Source organism: Furipterus horrens, unplaced genomic scaffold (genome assembly GCF_987537825.1).
Source record: "Furipterus horrens unplaced genomic scaffold, mFurHor1.1.pri manual_scaffold_1, whole genome shotgun sequence".
NCBI classification, from domain to species: domain Eukaryota; kingdom Metazoa; phylum Chordata; class Mammalia; order Chiroptera; family Furipteridae; genus Furipterus; species Furipterus horrens.
This window is the reverse complement of record NW_028327171.1, coordinates 109,702,951-109,719,336: the sequence shown is the minus strand read 5'-3', so window position 1 is coordinate 109,719,336 and position 16,386 is coordinate 109,702,951. Positions and strand designations below refer to the sequence as shown.

Below are 16,386 nucleotides of genomic sequence, written 5' to 3'. Positions count from 1 at the left end.
AGAGGGAGCAAGTTTCTTCTTAACGTTTATTTGAGTATTAAAAATACTTTGATTTCTTATAGTTAAATAAATGCTCTAGAAAGGTAGTCTGGTGTTATCCTGTTCTTCTAGCCACCTAGCCCTGTTTTGTGTATGTGTGACCTAATTTGGGAAATATAGGCTTATAGGAAATAGTCCTGCATTTCAAAAGAGCAGTGCTCAGTCACATTGGAAAGTTTAGAAAAGCTTAATCTGTACTTATGAATAGGTATAAATAGCTTTGTGCCTGGACTATTCCACCTATTCAAGATAATCAAACATTTAAAAAATGTTTTATTTGATCATAAAAATAACATACTAAAATTGGATAATGTGAAATAGTAAAGGGAGCAAAGTCAAGTCTTCTATAATTCTTCCATCCAGTGGTAACCAGTTACTATTTTGTATATCTTTTGCTCTTTGTGTATATTTTACATGCTATACAAAATTTATAACTTGCGGTTTTAATGGTCTCAACAAGAAGTTCCCCATATTGTTAGAAACTCATAAACATTTTAATTGGTGAATACTGTCTTATGATATTTCCTAATTATCCTCTAATGTCATTTATTTAGCTTGTTTTTCTTCCTTTTCTCTCCATTTCTTTTTTCTCCATTTTTAAATTTTTTACTATTATAAATAGTGCTATAATCAACATGGGTTGCCTATTATCTTTGTCTACATTTTTAATCATTTCTTTTAACCTGGATACCTAAAAGAGTTTTTAAGGCTCAGTAGGAGGGAGGATCTGTCCTTCACTTTCTATTTTTTGTTACAGATTAAGACACAGTTGGGTTTAGAATTTGCTTAGACTGATTTGAGAATACAAGGATGTGAATTGAATGCTTTTTTTGCAGATTACTCAGCATTGTCTTGAGGTTTTATAGAAAATTCTGCTTCTCTCTTCCCCTTGTTTGATTCATTGAACAGAAATTTATTGAACCCCTGCTCTGTTCCAGGCCATATATTAGGTGCTGCAAGAAATACTAAGATGTGCAAGAAGCAATCACTGCTTTGTGGAATATCTATTTTACAGCAGGAGGTACAGGTGTTACTGTCAGTGCCAAGTGTTTTTTCTTCAGCTAAACAGAATGCTCCCTCCCTTCATCATACTGTTTATGTTATTGAGGGAATGAGCCAAAACTAAGTCTTTTTTGGAGGACAGTTTTTGCCTAGTAGAAAGTAGGAATTTAAGAAATTTTTATTTTAGAGAGAGAGGAAGGGAGACAGAAGCATTGATGTGAAGGCGAAATATTGATTGGTTGCCTCCCATATGCACCCCAACTGGGGATTGTGAGAAACGCTCACAATAAAAACCGGGACACAGGACTTGAGCAGTAAAGCGAGGCCTTTATTCACGAGTCTGCAGAGCCGGGCGCACCCTCACAGCCAGGAGAATGTGCGCCCCAAGTAGACAAAGGAAACTGGTTTTATAGTCTTAGCTTCCCCACCCCGAAATTGCCACCCTAAAGTGATTATCTTCTCCACCCTAAAATTGCCACCCTAAAGTGATTATCTTCCCCACCCTAAAATTGCCACCCTAAAGTGATTATCTTCCTTGCCCTAAAGTGAGAGCGATTAGCTTCCCCGCCCTAACGCAATTAGCTCCCCCTCCCCTCTCCTTCTTCCCCGTTTCTCCATTACTGGTTACTCCGGAGTTACAATCTAACCCGGTTATCTAATTGCCCCTATTGTGATTTGTAGATATGCCAGTGCTGTCAGCTCCCTTCTCAGAGACCCTCTAATTACATTTGCCCTTTGTTACTAATGACTTTTTACTGGTTTGGGAGTCACTATGTCCTTGTTTCTAACAGGATCGAACTGGCAACTTAGGTATGTGCCCTGAATGGGAATCAAGCCCCCAAACTTTTGATACGGGATGATGCTCCAACCAACTGAGCCACACCGGCCAGGACAAAAGTATGAATTTTGATGTGACTTGACTGGCGCCTCCTTTATACCCCTACAGCTTGTGTAAATTCCTCCCTGCAGTTAAATGCTTTAAGAAGTGTCTAAGACTGATTTCTCTACCTGCACTCTGGAGCTCACCCCGATCCCATTTTCTTGCTGTCTTTTCTCCTGAGTGTTGAGCCTTTCTCCTTTTATTGCCTTTCTTTTTTCTTTTTTTAAGGATTTTATTTATTTATTTTTAGAGAGACGGGAAGAGAAGGAGAAAAAGAGGGAGAGAAATATCGACGTGCAAGAGATACGTCGATTTGTTGCCTCTTGCATGCCCACAACTGGGGACCTGGCCCGCAGTCCAGGCATGTGCCCTGACTGGGAATTGAACCAGAGACCCTTTGGGTTGCAGGCCCGTGCTCAGTCCACTTATCCACACCAGCCAGGGCTATCTCCTTTCTCTTTGGCACTTAGAACTACCTTCCCTAAGCCCACATTCCCTTAATCACTCCTATTTTCCCCAGTCTGTCTTCAGTTACAGCCAGCTGGCTCTGCCTTCATTATTCCATTTCTTGGTTGCTAAATCTAATAGAAACTTTAAAATATTTATTTTACTTTACCCCTGAGTAGCACTGAACATTCCTAACCACAATTTGAAGTGCTCTTAGTTTTGTTTTTTACTACTCAGCTACTATTTCCCTCCTAGTTGCACTCCTCTTGCCTTAAAAATTTCTCCTTAGGATTCTCTCTTAGACTCTGTCCCATCTGTTGTCATTTTCTAATACTTCCTGGGTTCTTTTATTTACTCTCATGACTTCAGATACCAGTTCATGCCTATCTACTAATTGCTATGAAATCTATGTACCCAAGCAAACCATTATACCTTATTGGGTATTTTCCCATGTATGCCCCACAGGTCCCTTAAATTCAGCATGTTAAGTTGGACCAGATCCAAAACTTCCTCTATGATCCCAGTTTCTCTGAAGCATTAGTTTCTACAGTTATTCCATTTGGAAATCTAGGTGTTGCCCTTGTTCCTTCTCTCTCACCCGTACTCTCAAGTTCATTCTCTTTCTCACCTAACATCTAATCAGTCAAGACTAATCATGTTTACCTCAGTCACTATGGAGTCCTGTGTCTTTGTTTAGTGAACCTTTTGTCTGTAATGAAATTCCTTTCATTTGTATGACAGCTAAAAATGCTGGACTATATCTAATCCAGTAGGAGCCCTTCTCATTGTCTTCTTAGGGAGATATGGTTCTTTTGCATTAGATTATGAATTGGGGAATACCAGAGTGCTTTGCATTTAGAAGGTATTGAGTAATTGTGCTGAATTGAAATGAAAGGATTTGAAACTGTTCAAAATAGTTTAAAGGTGTGTGTGTGTGTGTGTGTGTGTAATGGAATACTACTCAGCCATAAAAGAAAGAAATCTTGCCATTTGTGAGTGGACCTTGAGGGTATTACTCCAAGTGAGATAAGTGAGAAGAACAATTACCATATGATTTTACTCATATGGTAAAACAAAGTCATAGAGGATAGATTGTGATTATCAGAGGGGGAGTGGGGAGGTATGTGATGGGGTGAATGGGGGTCAATTGTATGGTGATAGATGATATATACAGATTCAGATTATAGTGTGGTATACCTGAAACCTAAAAAAGAGCATAGTTCAGTTAATCAACTGTTATTATAGACTATCAGCCCCTAGAACTAATCCCAATTGTATATTAATAAGCTTAAAAGATCCAAATATACCAGTTTGTTGAGTGGAGGAGTGGCTGAATGAAGGACTGAAGAAGAAATTAACCTTTTCATGGCTTATTTTTTAGTGTATTAGACTTTTGGACCATCGTCTCCACTTCATAAAACACAAAATAGGAGTATGATATAATCAGATGTGGGGTGTATTTCAACTTTAACTAGACTTTATTTATATTAACAGGCATATTTTAAGTCTTCTATAAAAATTCATACATTTTAGAGCCCTGGCTGCTGTGGCTCAGTGAATTGATCGTCGGCCTGCGAGCCAAGTGTCACTGGTTCGATTCCCAGTCAAGACACATGACTAGGTTGCACATCAGGTCCCCAGTTGGGGGCGAAAGTGAGAGGCAACCAACACAGTGTTGTTTCTCTCCCTCTCTTTCTCCTTTCCCCTCTCTCTAAAAATAAAAAAATAAAACAAACAAAAAATTTATACATTATAAATGTGAGCAAAACATGAAGGTTAAAGGTGTTATGTGGGTGCTCAGTTATCAGGAGGTAGAGATTCTCACCCGCAGAGCTCTTCATGCTGCCACTAGATGGCACAGTCGTTCCACATCAACTGGTTTCACTGAGTAAAGTAGAAGAAGGATGAGAGGAGGGACCGCACAACCTGCTGTTCTAAAGAACTGGATGGCCCTGACTGGTGTGACTCAGTGAGTTGGGCGTCCTCCTGCAAAATGAAAGGTCGCCAGTTCGCTAGTTTGATTCCAGGTCAGGCCACGTGCCTGAGTTGCGGGGTGTGTGAGAGGCAACCAATCCATGTTTCTCACATTGATGCTTCTCTCCTTCTCTTTCTCTTTCCTTTCCCTTCTCTCAAAAGATAAATAAAATAAAATCTTTAAAAATAAATAAAGAATAGGTTCCTCTTAGGTTGGTTCTTTGTAACCTCAGGTATCTGTTTTATATAGCAAAAGCAGGCCAGCAGTTTATAATCGCATGTTCAAATCTCATTTTTTGAGGCTGGCTTTATGCTTCTGTCAAATAAACCATGTCAGTATCCCTCTTGTAGTTTCTTTGAGAAAGTTAACCCTTTTTAGATCTAAGCATCACCAGAATATTAGTAACATTGAAAACTGCACACATTACAGTGGACTTTGAAGATATACTTTGATTTTATTTAGTGAATGATGCTACTGAGATTGTACTCTTAAAAACTTATTGATATCTATTAAATAACTGATATAAGTAACTTAAGTATGACCAAAATAAGGAATACCTTTAGTAATATGAGAAACTAAACAAAGGTAAAAGATCAGGCATTATCTTTGATTGCTTTGAAGTATAAATTTTGTTTTTCTCAGTTGTAGATAGTATACTTTGAAGTTTTAAGAAACATTCTCGCTACATTTTACATATGCATTTTAAGAATATATATATATATATAGTCCTAGAAGCAGAGGAATTGAACTATAATTGAGTTGTAATGTTTTTATTACACACTGATAGCTATGTAATGAGGCTTAGTGTAGAGATTAAGGGGGAAAACTGAAAATGATAACTTATAGTATATCTTGACATTTTAAGAAAATATTTAATTTAGATTATGTGACACGTAGACCTTTTGCGGATTGATACAGAGCGTATATAAATAAATAATATTCAAGTTATGGAGCTATAGGACATAATGGACAAAGAATACATTTAAAATTGAGATATAATTGAAATATAACATTATAGTAGTTTCATAGCACAACATAATGCTTTGATTTTGTATACACAGTATTGTGAAATGATCACAATAAGTCTAGTTAACATCTATCACTACACATAATTATACATTTTTTTTTCTTGTGATGAGAACTTTTAAGAGCTGTTCTCAGTAACTTTTAAATATACAGTACAGTATTATTAACTATAGTCACCATGCTGTACATTACATCCCTAGGACTTATTTTATAACTGAAAGTTCTTATCTTTTACCCACCCATCCTCCACCCCTTCCACCCTTCACCCCCCTTCCACCACCACCATTTTCTTCTCTGTATCTGCCAGTTGTTAGTGTTCTTCTCCTTCTTCTCTTCCTCTTCCTTTCTTCGGCCTCCCCCTCCTTCTTCCCCCTCCTCCTCCCTCCTTCTTCCCCCTCCTCCCTCCTCCTTCCCCCTCCACCTCCTTCTTCCTCCCTCTTCCTCCTCCTTCATCCTCTGCTCCTCTTCTTTCTTCTTCCTCCTCTTCTTCCTTTCTCCTTTTCCCCCCTCCTTTTTCTTCCTCCCCCCAACATATAAGTGAAGTGAAACAATAACTTTTGAGGACAAGAACAGTTGAGGGAATCTGAATTGTATGTTAACTATCTAAAACAGGAGGTACTCTTAGGGAAATTATTTTTGGGCAGAGTCCAGGGGTATCGGGATTCCTGTGGCCCCAAAGAATTGTTTAAGCCCTAAACCTGGGAAAGATGTGAGAGCCAACAGCAAAATATCTCTGCTTTTTCAAGTACCGGTGGAACTGAAAGAAATAGCTTTGCTGTGACCTGGGGCTGGGAGTAGTGGAACTAGTAAAAACCTAAGGCCCTAGGTTTTTAGAGAAGAATGGTTTCCTCTAGAAGTGCTCTGAGAAAATACTGAAATGAGAATTTATTTGACAGTATAGATATATAATTATCAGAACATCAGGTTGGCATTTTAAAAGTAGACAGCCTTTAAAGGTCTTCTTTAAACCAAAAGGACTTGAACAATTTCATTTAACATCAATAACTAGTGTTCCTTGCTAGCCTTAGAATGGAAGAAAAATATATGAAAAAGAACATACTTAGTAATGGGATCAATTCTTTATTTTGAAGCACTTTGGAGACATGAGATTAGGAAGGCACCGAGCATTGAGTTTATTCCTGAAGCACCCCCTCCTCACTCTCCAGTAATAGCTGCTAGAACCTTACAGTCAATTTGGTTGTTTTGTTTGCCTGAGAGAGTGTCCTTATCTTCAAGCCTTTTCAACTGTCATTCAGATCAATCTAAATCTTTTTTGGACTTTGTTCTGTTGGTTGTGTGAGCTATCCCTTGCTTTTTGCCTTTGACATTTATGTTTTAAAGGTTGCCCAATATCTGACACTTTCAGTTTCCTAGATGCTGGTTAGCTGAAATTTTACCAAATATGCTCTGTGATTCAGGAATAGTAGAGAAAATAAATGTTTAATATCCATTGCATTTTATAGTGTAAAGTGCATTTAAAAGAATTTTTAATGTAATTTACAAAATAAAAAATGAACCCTGTATATAACAAAGATATGTCAGTGTAGTCTAGCTTTAATGGATTTTCCTAAGTATAAGGAAACTTAAAATATTGGAAAAGAACCGTCAGTGAGATATTGCATTTTCTATATGAATCACTATATCAGAATTTACCTGCAATAAATGAAAAGAGAGGGCTGGAAGTAAAGAAACTAAATTGTAGTAAGGCTAATGCTACAGGTCCCAAATAAAGTCTTTCCAGTGGCAAGACTTCTAGTGAGCATGTTGCCTTATCTGGGGTGAGGGATGGGAGTGAGGTGTCACCCTCTCATCAAAAACAGGCTCTTCATTGTGGGAACCAAGGAATCAGAGACACCACAGATTGGCCTTTTGTGTGTCCTGTCACTGTGAAGAGGCACTTTTTCTTATAGAGACCTTTTGTAGTTTTTTCTAGAACCATAAAACTAGATTTTATTTCTTCAGCCCTGAATTATTATAAAATATTTTTATTTATAATTATATTTACAGTATATTTGTTTATGTAATTTTATATTTATATAATGATTTTATATTTGAAATATAGTATATAATGATTTATGTTGAATTATCCTTGTTTAAAAGAAATCAGATAAAATAAAGTCTCATGGATATGAAATTTGAAGGATTAAATACCTCTCTTTGTTAACTTACAAATTTTACTTCTGAAGAAAGTTTGAGGCATGTGTAGAACCTATATGTCTACAGTTAACTTCTTGATATTTCTTGCAATTTTCTCTGACTCTGGCACTTTCTGATTTTTTCGAAACAGTGATCACATGGAAAATGTATATGGCTACTTAATGAAGTATACTAACCTTGTCACTGGGTGGCAGTACAGGTAAGTGTGAATTTAATTATTCTATGGTACATTGTTCTCCTAAGAGACCAGAATTGGGATGATAATTTTATATTCTAATAGTACTTCATGGCTGGGAAACCTTTTAGGGAAGGATTTACCATGTTTTCTAAAAGTCTAATGACTTTCTTTTCTTCTTCAGAGGGTGGGAAGAGTAGTCATCTTCCAAATGACAGCCTCCAAATGCCTCAGAAGTTACTATTATCTTACGATTAGAACCAGTTATTTACCTGAATTAAGTTAATTAAAATATTTGCAGTGATTAGGTTGTTAGGGTGGTTTGGAGGCACCAAGCAGAATTGTGTTAGGTGTTTGCTTTGTGTACAAGTCTCAAAACTTCTCTGGGACCTTGAGAGTTTAAATAACCAGTCCAAGGTCACACAGGGAAGTCAGTAAGTAACAAAGTCAGCTATCTTAAATACTTTGTAGAATTGGCATTTGTGGAGCAGGGAGATTAAACCTTTATTATTTTTATAATGGCAAAATATACATAACAAAATTCACCATTTTAAACCATTTATAAATGTACAGTTCAGTGGCATTAAATATATTCACATTGTTGATCAACCACTACCACGATCCCTCTCCAGAATTCTTTGCATCTTCTTGAACTGGTCCTTCTGTACCCATTAATAATTCCCCAGTCCTTGACCACCACTATTCTGCTTTCTGTCTCCATAAATTTGACTATTCTAGGTATCTCATTTAAGTGGAGTCATAGAATACTTGTGTTTTTGTGACTGGCTTATTTCAGTTAGCAAAATATATTCAAGTTTCATTCATATTGTAGCGTGTGTTAAATTTTCCTTCATTTTGAATACTGAGTAATACTCCATTGCATGTGTGTACCACACTTTATTTACCTGTTTCTTTGTCATTGGACATTTGTGTTGCTTTTACCTTTTCGCTATGGGGAATGATGCTGCTATGAATATTGCTGTACAAATATTTGTTTGAGTCCCGGCTTTTACTTCTTTTGTGTGCATACCCAGAGGTGGAATTGCTGGACCTAATGCTAATTCTACATTTAACATTTTGGAGAATCTCTGTACCATTTTCCATAGTGGCTACACCATTTTACGTTTCTACTAGCAGTGTACAAGTGTTCCAATTGCCCCACAGCCTCACCAGCACTCATTTTCTGTCTGTTTGTTTTTTTAAATAATAGTCATTCTAATGGGTGTGAAATGGTCTCTCTTTGTGGGTTTTAAGTTTTAAAAAATGATAATGCTAGTCCTGACTGGTATGACTCATTTGGTTGGACATTGTCCTGCAGAGCAACAGGGTTGCCAGTTCAGTTCCCAATCAGGGCACGTGTCTGGGTTGTAGGTTCAGTCCCTGGTCAGAGAGGCAACCGATCAATGTTTCTCTCACACATCAGTGTTTCGCTCCCTCTCTTTCTCCTTCTCTTCCCCTCTCTCTAAAGATGAATAAATAAAATCTTTTTAAAAATAAATAAGAAAATAAAAATGGTAATGCTAGAATTTGAACCCAAACAGCTCTGACTCCAAAGTCTATGTTTTTATATTATATCATATTGCTTCTAATTCATATGTCATTTGGAGACTTCTGCTTTTGGCCATGATTGAATAACAGTTTGGCCATGATAGAATGACAGAGGCTGGATTTTCTTTCTTCTCTTAAACAACTATAAAATGAGATCTAATATATGAAAGAATGACTTTTAGACATTTTAAAGAGTAGTAGAAGCATTGATGAAAATGCGATTGTTTAAAAGAGAAGGCAGTTCAGGCCATGTTTAGTTGAAATAACAGTAGGGAATCTAGGAGTGACATGCAGGAAGTTGGAGGTCATATGAAAGGTCAAAATTGGATATGGAAAATTAGAAGGGAGTTGTTCTTATTGAAGTGAAAAGGTCAGTCAGTTCTCCAGGGTTCCCATCTTTTATTTAAGAAAAAAAGCAAAGTCAAGGGAGCCTTTTCCATTTTGTATTTTTCCACCTCAGTTTTTTAAAATAATAATTTGTTGAAGGCTTACACATTCAATTGACATAATTTAAAAATTTTTATGTCACTTTGTTCTTAGCACTGTTCTTTGTTCTCTTTTTTCCTTTTTATTGATAATTTATTGGGGTGACACTGGTTAACAAAATTATACAGGCTTCAGCTGCACAATTCTAGAACACATCATTTGTACACTGTATTGTGTGTTCATCATCCCAAGTCAAGTCTTTGTTCTCTTTCCTAAAAGGAAAATAATTTAACTTTCTCTGCCAACATTGAACAACTTTCTTTTGTATATTATTAAAGACTAATACTGAGAAAGTCTCAGAAGTGGAACAGAGTAAGGAAGCTCCAAAACATATCCAAGTATGTCGTCGTCGGCAGCCGTCCGTCTCGAGAGACGATGATGTAGCTTCTTAAGAGTCTATCTGCACCGCCGAGAATGGTTGTGCAGTCCGACTCGGGAGTGACACGGTATCTGTCTCCTCCCGTGTTGAATCGACATCTTGCGATGACGCTGGAGTGTCCTCTCCAGTGAAGCTGAAGCTACAGAGCCTGGGCAGGGTGATATGGAGGGTCTGCTGTTGCCCATGCAGCAGACCCCCCCTCTCTTCGCAGCTAAGGGTCCAAGGGAAAGACGGAGTCAATACAGCTTGGCTTCAGGTGCGCCGCAGGAGTTGCCGGTGTTGACTACAACGTCAAACCGCCTTAGGGACTCCGGCTCCGGATTTTCTGTCGGGGTTTACTCCCTTAGCCTTTCCCCTGAAGAGGTATGCCGCAAGGCAGTGGAGGTTTTTTGGAGTCAGAGTTTTCCTTCTCTGACCCAAGTATGTAAAGTTTAGTATATATTCAAGGTGGCATTTCAGGTCAGTGACACCTTGAGAACGTGGGAAGAAGGGGCCGGGTTCTGTATCATGGTATGCAAAAGCCTGTTATAAAGATTTATTTGCCACTAGTTGCCTGGGGAGTTAGCTTCCAGATCCAAGTGAACATTCTAGGACAGGGAGGGGCATTGCCTCTGCCAGTGTAATCCCCCCAACCGTGTAAAAGGCCAGTTTTAGTGGTCCCAGGAAATGTGGGGATGATGACAACTCATTCCTATATTCCTGTTTTGCTACTGAGAACACAAAACCTATTATCAATTTGCCCCATCAGAGAGAGGACTCAGCTTGTCAACTTGGCTGTTGTAGGTCCACTTTAGAAAAAGTTTCCATCTTCCGTTTTCTGTTACTTGGTACAGCACAGATACACCAGGTCCTCAGCATGGAACATATAGATTGAATGATCAAAGGGGAACAGAAAGGTTAAGACCATGTTGAGGACCCTAGGCTTAGTATCTGTTTCTTCAACATGGCTAGCCACTATCGTCCATGTGCTACAGATGAAGCTTATGTAACAAAGCACTATACTTGTGTTAGATATTCAAGACAGTTTTCCTGAAGTCCAACTTAGAACTTGACTCAGAGCAGCTCAGAGAAATTTGGCATGGGCATACTTATATAAGTAACTGCTTGCTCTGGAATGTAGTGCCCTAGTAAAGTACACGGCAGCAAGATCCTCTCCTGAACCCACCTCCTTCCACTTTCAACTCAAATTCCTGAAGGTGAAATCACTTCCATTTGTCTTAGAAGTCTATCTGTACACTGAACATTAAAGCCCTGGGATGGTCAGAACAAAGCACATGGTTACCTTTCCTTCCAAAATCTTCACTAAAGTTTATTTTTGTCATTATAAGATACACTTCTGAGTCAGAATATGTTTTTGGATTAAAGTCACATTTGATGAGACTTAAGTTATGAGCTATTTCAAATATTAGTCACTTTCTCCAAACTGGCAGTCTTTGTTATTTTGAAATTGCAAAAAAAGAATAATTATCTGTCTATCTGTTTATTTATTTATTAGATTTTATTTATTTATTTTTAGAGTTGGTAAGGGTGAGAGAAAGAGAGGGAGAGAAACATCGATGCATGAGAGATACATGACTGGTTGCCTCTCCCACGCCCCTAATTGGGGACCTGGCCTGCAACCCAGGCGTGTGCCCTGACTGGGAATTGAACCTGTGACCCTTTGGTTTGCAGGCCGACGCTCAATCCACTGAGCCACACCAGCCAGAGCAAAAGAACGGTTACTTAATTGCCAATATTAACAATATTTTCTTTTAACAACTTAGGTGAATTTTCTGGAGGTTAAGATTTGTAAAAAGCTGAATCTTAAGTTTCCCTGTCACACTTAGCCTTTGTTTCTACATTTTCTTAGCTAATTGATTAGGTCAGCTTGCTAAAATTGCCTTAATCAAGAGTCTAGTAAAATAATAAATAAAATAAAATAATTTAAAAGAAAAGAATCTAGTACTCTTCTGGAAAAAATAGCTTTGTTAAACTTCCTTACTATGTAGATTGTAAAACATCTCTCCAAAGAAAGGATGAAAGAAAAATATTTGGATTAATCTATAATAATGAAATATAGCCCAAAGTGCTCTACTGTTGCCAGTGGGTCCATAGCATCTTCTTGGTGTTAGATAATCAATTACTTTTATAATTAGCATATAACATTATATTAGTTTTGTGTACAACATAATGATTCAATATTTGTATATAGAGGCATACCTTATTTTATTGTGCTTTGCTTTGTTGCACTTCACAGACACTGCGTTTTTTAAAAAGTGAAGTTTTGTGGCCACCCTACATATATTGGTGCTATCTTTCCAGCAACATTTACTCCATGTCTCTGTCACATTTTGGTAATTCTTGCAATATTTTAAACTTATTCCTTATGTTCGTTATGGTGATTGATGACCAGTGATCTTTGATGTTATTATTGTAATTGTTTCAAGGAGCCACAAACCACACACATATAAAATGGCCAACTTAATCTCTAAATGTTGTATGTGTTCTTCTGCTCCACTGATGAGACATTTGCTCTCCTCTGTGTCTCTCCCCTTGCTCGGGCCTCTCTAATTCCTGAGACACAACAGTATTGAAATTAAGTCAATTTCAGTAGGCCTCTAAATGTCTAAGTGAGATGAAGAGTTGCAAGTCTCTCACTTTAAATCAAAAGCTAGGAGCTTAGTGAATAAGTTATGTCAAAAGGCAAGATAGGCCAAAAGCTAGGCTTCTTGCACCAGTTACCAAGTTGTAAATGCAAAGGAAAAGTTATTGAAGGAAATTTAAAGTGTTACTCAAGTGAATACATTAATGATAAAGTAAAAAACCTTCCTTGCTGATGTGGAGGAATTTTTTGTTATCTGGATAGAGGATCAAACCAGCCACAACATTTTCTTAAGCCAAAGCCTAATCCAGAACCAGACCCTAACTCTTTAATTCCATGAAGGCCGAGAGAGGTGAGGAAGCTGCAGAAGGAAAAATTGAAGTTAGCAGAGGTTGGTTCATGAAGTTGAAGGAAAGAAGCTGTTTTCAAAATATGAGTCAAAGTGAAGCAGCAAGTGCTGATGTAGAAACTGCAGCAAGTTCTCCAGAAGACCTAGCTAAGATAACTTATGAAGGAGGCTACACTAAACCACAGATTTTCAGTAGACAAAACAGCATAGCTAGAGAAGTCCATGCTGGCTTCAAAAGATAGGCTGACTCTCTTGTTAGGAGCCAATGCAGCTGGTGACTTTAAGTTGAAGCCAATGGTCATTTACCATTCTGCAGATCCTAGGGCCTTTAAGATTTATGCTAAGTATACTCTACCTGTGCTCTATAAATGAAACAACAAAGCCTGATGGCAGCACATCTGTTGATAGAATGGTTTATTGAATATTTTAAGCCCACTATTGATACCTCCTGCTAAGGAAGAAAGATTCCTTTCAAAATGTTACTGCTCATTGACAAGGAACCTGGTCACTCAAGAGCTCTGATAAAGATGTACTGAATACAATGAGATTAATGTTGTTTTCATGCCTACTAACACAATATCTATTCTGCAGCTGGTGGATCCAGGAGTAATTTTGACTTTAAGTCTTATTATTTCAGAAATACATTTTCTAAGTTTATAACTGCCATAGATCTTGATTCTTCTGATGGGTCTGGGTGAAGCCAGTTGTAAACCTTCTTGAAAGGATTCATCATTCTAGATGCTCTTAAGAATATTCATGATTCATAGGAAAAAGTCAAAATATCAGCATTAATAGGAATTTGAAAGAAGTTGATTCCAACCCTCATGGATGACTTTGAGGGGTGCAATACTTCAGTGGAGGAAGTAACTGCATGTGCAGTAGAAATAGAACAAGAATTAGAAGTGGGGCCTAAAGATGTGACTGAATTGCTTCAATCTCATGATAAAACTTTAACGGATGAGGAGCTGCTTCTTCTGGATGAGCAAAAATAGTGGTTTCTTGATTTGAAGTGAAGAAGATGCTGTGAAAATTGTTGGTACAACAGTAAAGGATTTAGAATATTACATAAACTTAGCTGATAAAGCAGCAGCAGGGTTTAAGAGAATTGAAGAAGTTCTGTGGGTAAAATGCTATCAAACATCATTGCATCCTACAGAAAAAATTGATCTCAATCAATGCAGCATACTTAATTGTCTTATTCTAAGAAATTGCAAGAGCCCCCCATCTTTCAGCAACCACCACCCTGATCAGCCAGTAACAGTGAACATGGAGGCTAGACCCTCCATCATCAAAAAAGTATACAACTTGCTGAAGGCGCAGATGATGGTTAGCATTTTTTAGAAATAAAAGTATTTTTAAATTAAGGTATTTACATTTTTTAGACATAATGCTGTTGCACACTTTGTAGACTCCAGTGTAGTGTAAATGTAACTTTTATGTGCACTGGGAAACGAAAAAAATTGTGACTTGCTTTATTGTAATAGTATGGAATCAAACCATTGATATCTCTGAAATAGCTTGTATTGGGAAATGATTACCACAGTAAATCTAGTTAACATTTGTCACCATACCATAGTTACAATTATTTTTCTTGTGATAAGAACTTTTAAGATCTACTCTCTTAACATCTTTCAAGTACACAATACAGTATTAATTGGAGTTACCATGCTGTGCAGTAATTGGCTGATTTCTATAATTTTATCAGTCCCTTCTCAGCATTACCTTATGTATATCTAGGTGAGTGCCTCACACGTTGTAAATTTGTGGTATTGCTTTCAGGATAAGAAATATGTGTTTATAGCAAACTTGACATTTCCATACATATTGTACTCTAAATTTTCTTTGGATTGACTGTTTTTAGAAGATGAGATAAGTCATTTTTCTTTGATTGTTGAAATAAATTGTACTTACTGCTTAGAGCAGTGGGAAGAGGTTTCTTTCCTTTCTTCCTTGTTTGTTCATTCTTTTTGTTAACAGCTTTATTAAGACAATATACATACTATACAGTTTGCCCACTTAAATGTACAACTCAGTATTTTTTATTATATTGAAGAGATTGCTTTCATGTCTTTGTCCATTCAGGCTACTGTAACAAAAGACTACAGAGTGGGTAGCTTATAAACAACAAATTTGTTTCTCACAGTTCTGGAGTTTGGGAGTCCAAGATCAGGGTGCCAGCATAGTCGGGTAAGGACCCTCTTACTGTTGCAGACTTCCTGTTGTAGTCTCATATGGCAGAAAAGGGGCAAGGGAGATCTCTGGGATCTCTGTTATAATGCACTAATCTCATTCATGAAGTTTCTGCCCTCATGACCTAATCACTTTCCAAAAGCTCAGTCTCTTAATACCATTACCTTAGTGGTTAGGATTTCATCATAGGAATTTAGGAGGATACACTCAGCCTATAGGAGACTCCTATCTGCATTTTACTTTGGACAGGTCTCATGTTTCAGAAATTTAAGATGGTGTCACTGACCATCTTATGTTAATTCAAATAACCTCTTCAAATCTTTGGGGAAATAAAAGTAACCCTATAAAAATGGGCAAAACTTAACAGGCAGTTCACTATAAGTAGCACTACGGATGGTTAATAAAACATATGAAAAAATGTTCAACTCCTATAGTAATTAATGATACGGAAGTTTTAAAACTCAAAAATATTAAAATTAATTTAATTTTTTACCAGAATATGTGAATGTAATTTTAAAAATCAGAAGCACTAAAAGATGAACAAGGAAAACAATAGTTCATTGCTTTCCCATCTCCCTTCTGAAGCAGCTACTTTCAGTTCCTTCTGCCTGCTTCTCATTGTTTTCTTTTTTTTTTTTTTCTTCAATAAAAGGCTGATTCCATTTTTTCCCGGTTTGATATGGCTGCCACATTGCTTAAGATAATATTTTCTAGGGCATTGACCTAGATCAAATTGTCTAATGTTAGAGAACACAATAACATGTAGAATGCCAAACTGCTCCAAGTCCAAACATTAATTTTTTTGAAATTGGATCTGTTTATATTTTTTTAAGTATATTTTATTGATTATATTGTTACAGTAGTTCCAATTTTTTTTTCCCTTTTGCTCCCCTCGGCTCAGTATCCCCCTTCCCTCCAGCAATCCCACCCCCTTAGTTCATGTCCATGGGTCGTACATATAAGTTCTTTGGCTTCACCCTTTCTTATATTATTCTTAACTTTTCTCTGTCTATTTAGTACCAACCGACTATGCTTCTTAATCCCTGCACCATATCCCCATTTCTCCCCCTCCCACCTCCCAGCTGATACTCTCCAAATGATTCCCATACCTATGATTCTGTTCCTATTCTGGTTTGCTTAGTTGGATTTTGT

The 16,386-nt window shown here is 37.3% G+C and overlaps 1 protein-coding gene across 3 annotated transcripts in view; it reads left to right on the top strand.

The window, feature by feature from the left end:
- The window catches only part of OSBPL11 (oxysterol binding protein like 11), a 109,976-nt gene that overhangs the window by 21,002 nt on the left and 72,588 nt on the right, over positions 1–16,386 (top strand). For all 3 annotated transcript variants that reach the window (XM_090277828.1, XM_090277818.1, XM_090277833.1), the window contains exon 2: positions 7,657–7,725. In XM_090277828.1, the coding sequence (XP_090133954.1) occupies positions 7,657–7,725 (69 nt within the window). The remainder of the gene's footprint in view (positions 1–7,656; positions 7,726–16,386) is intronic.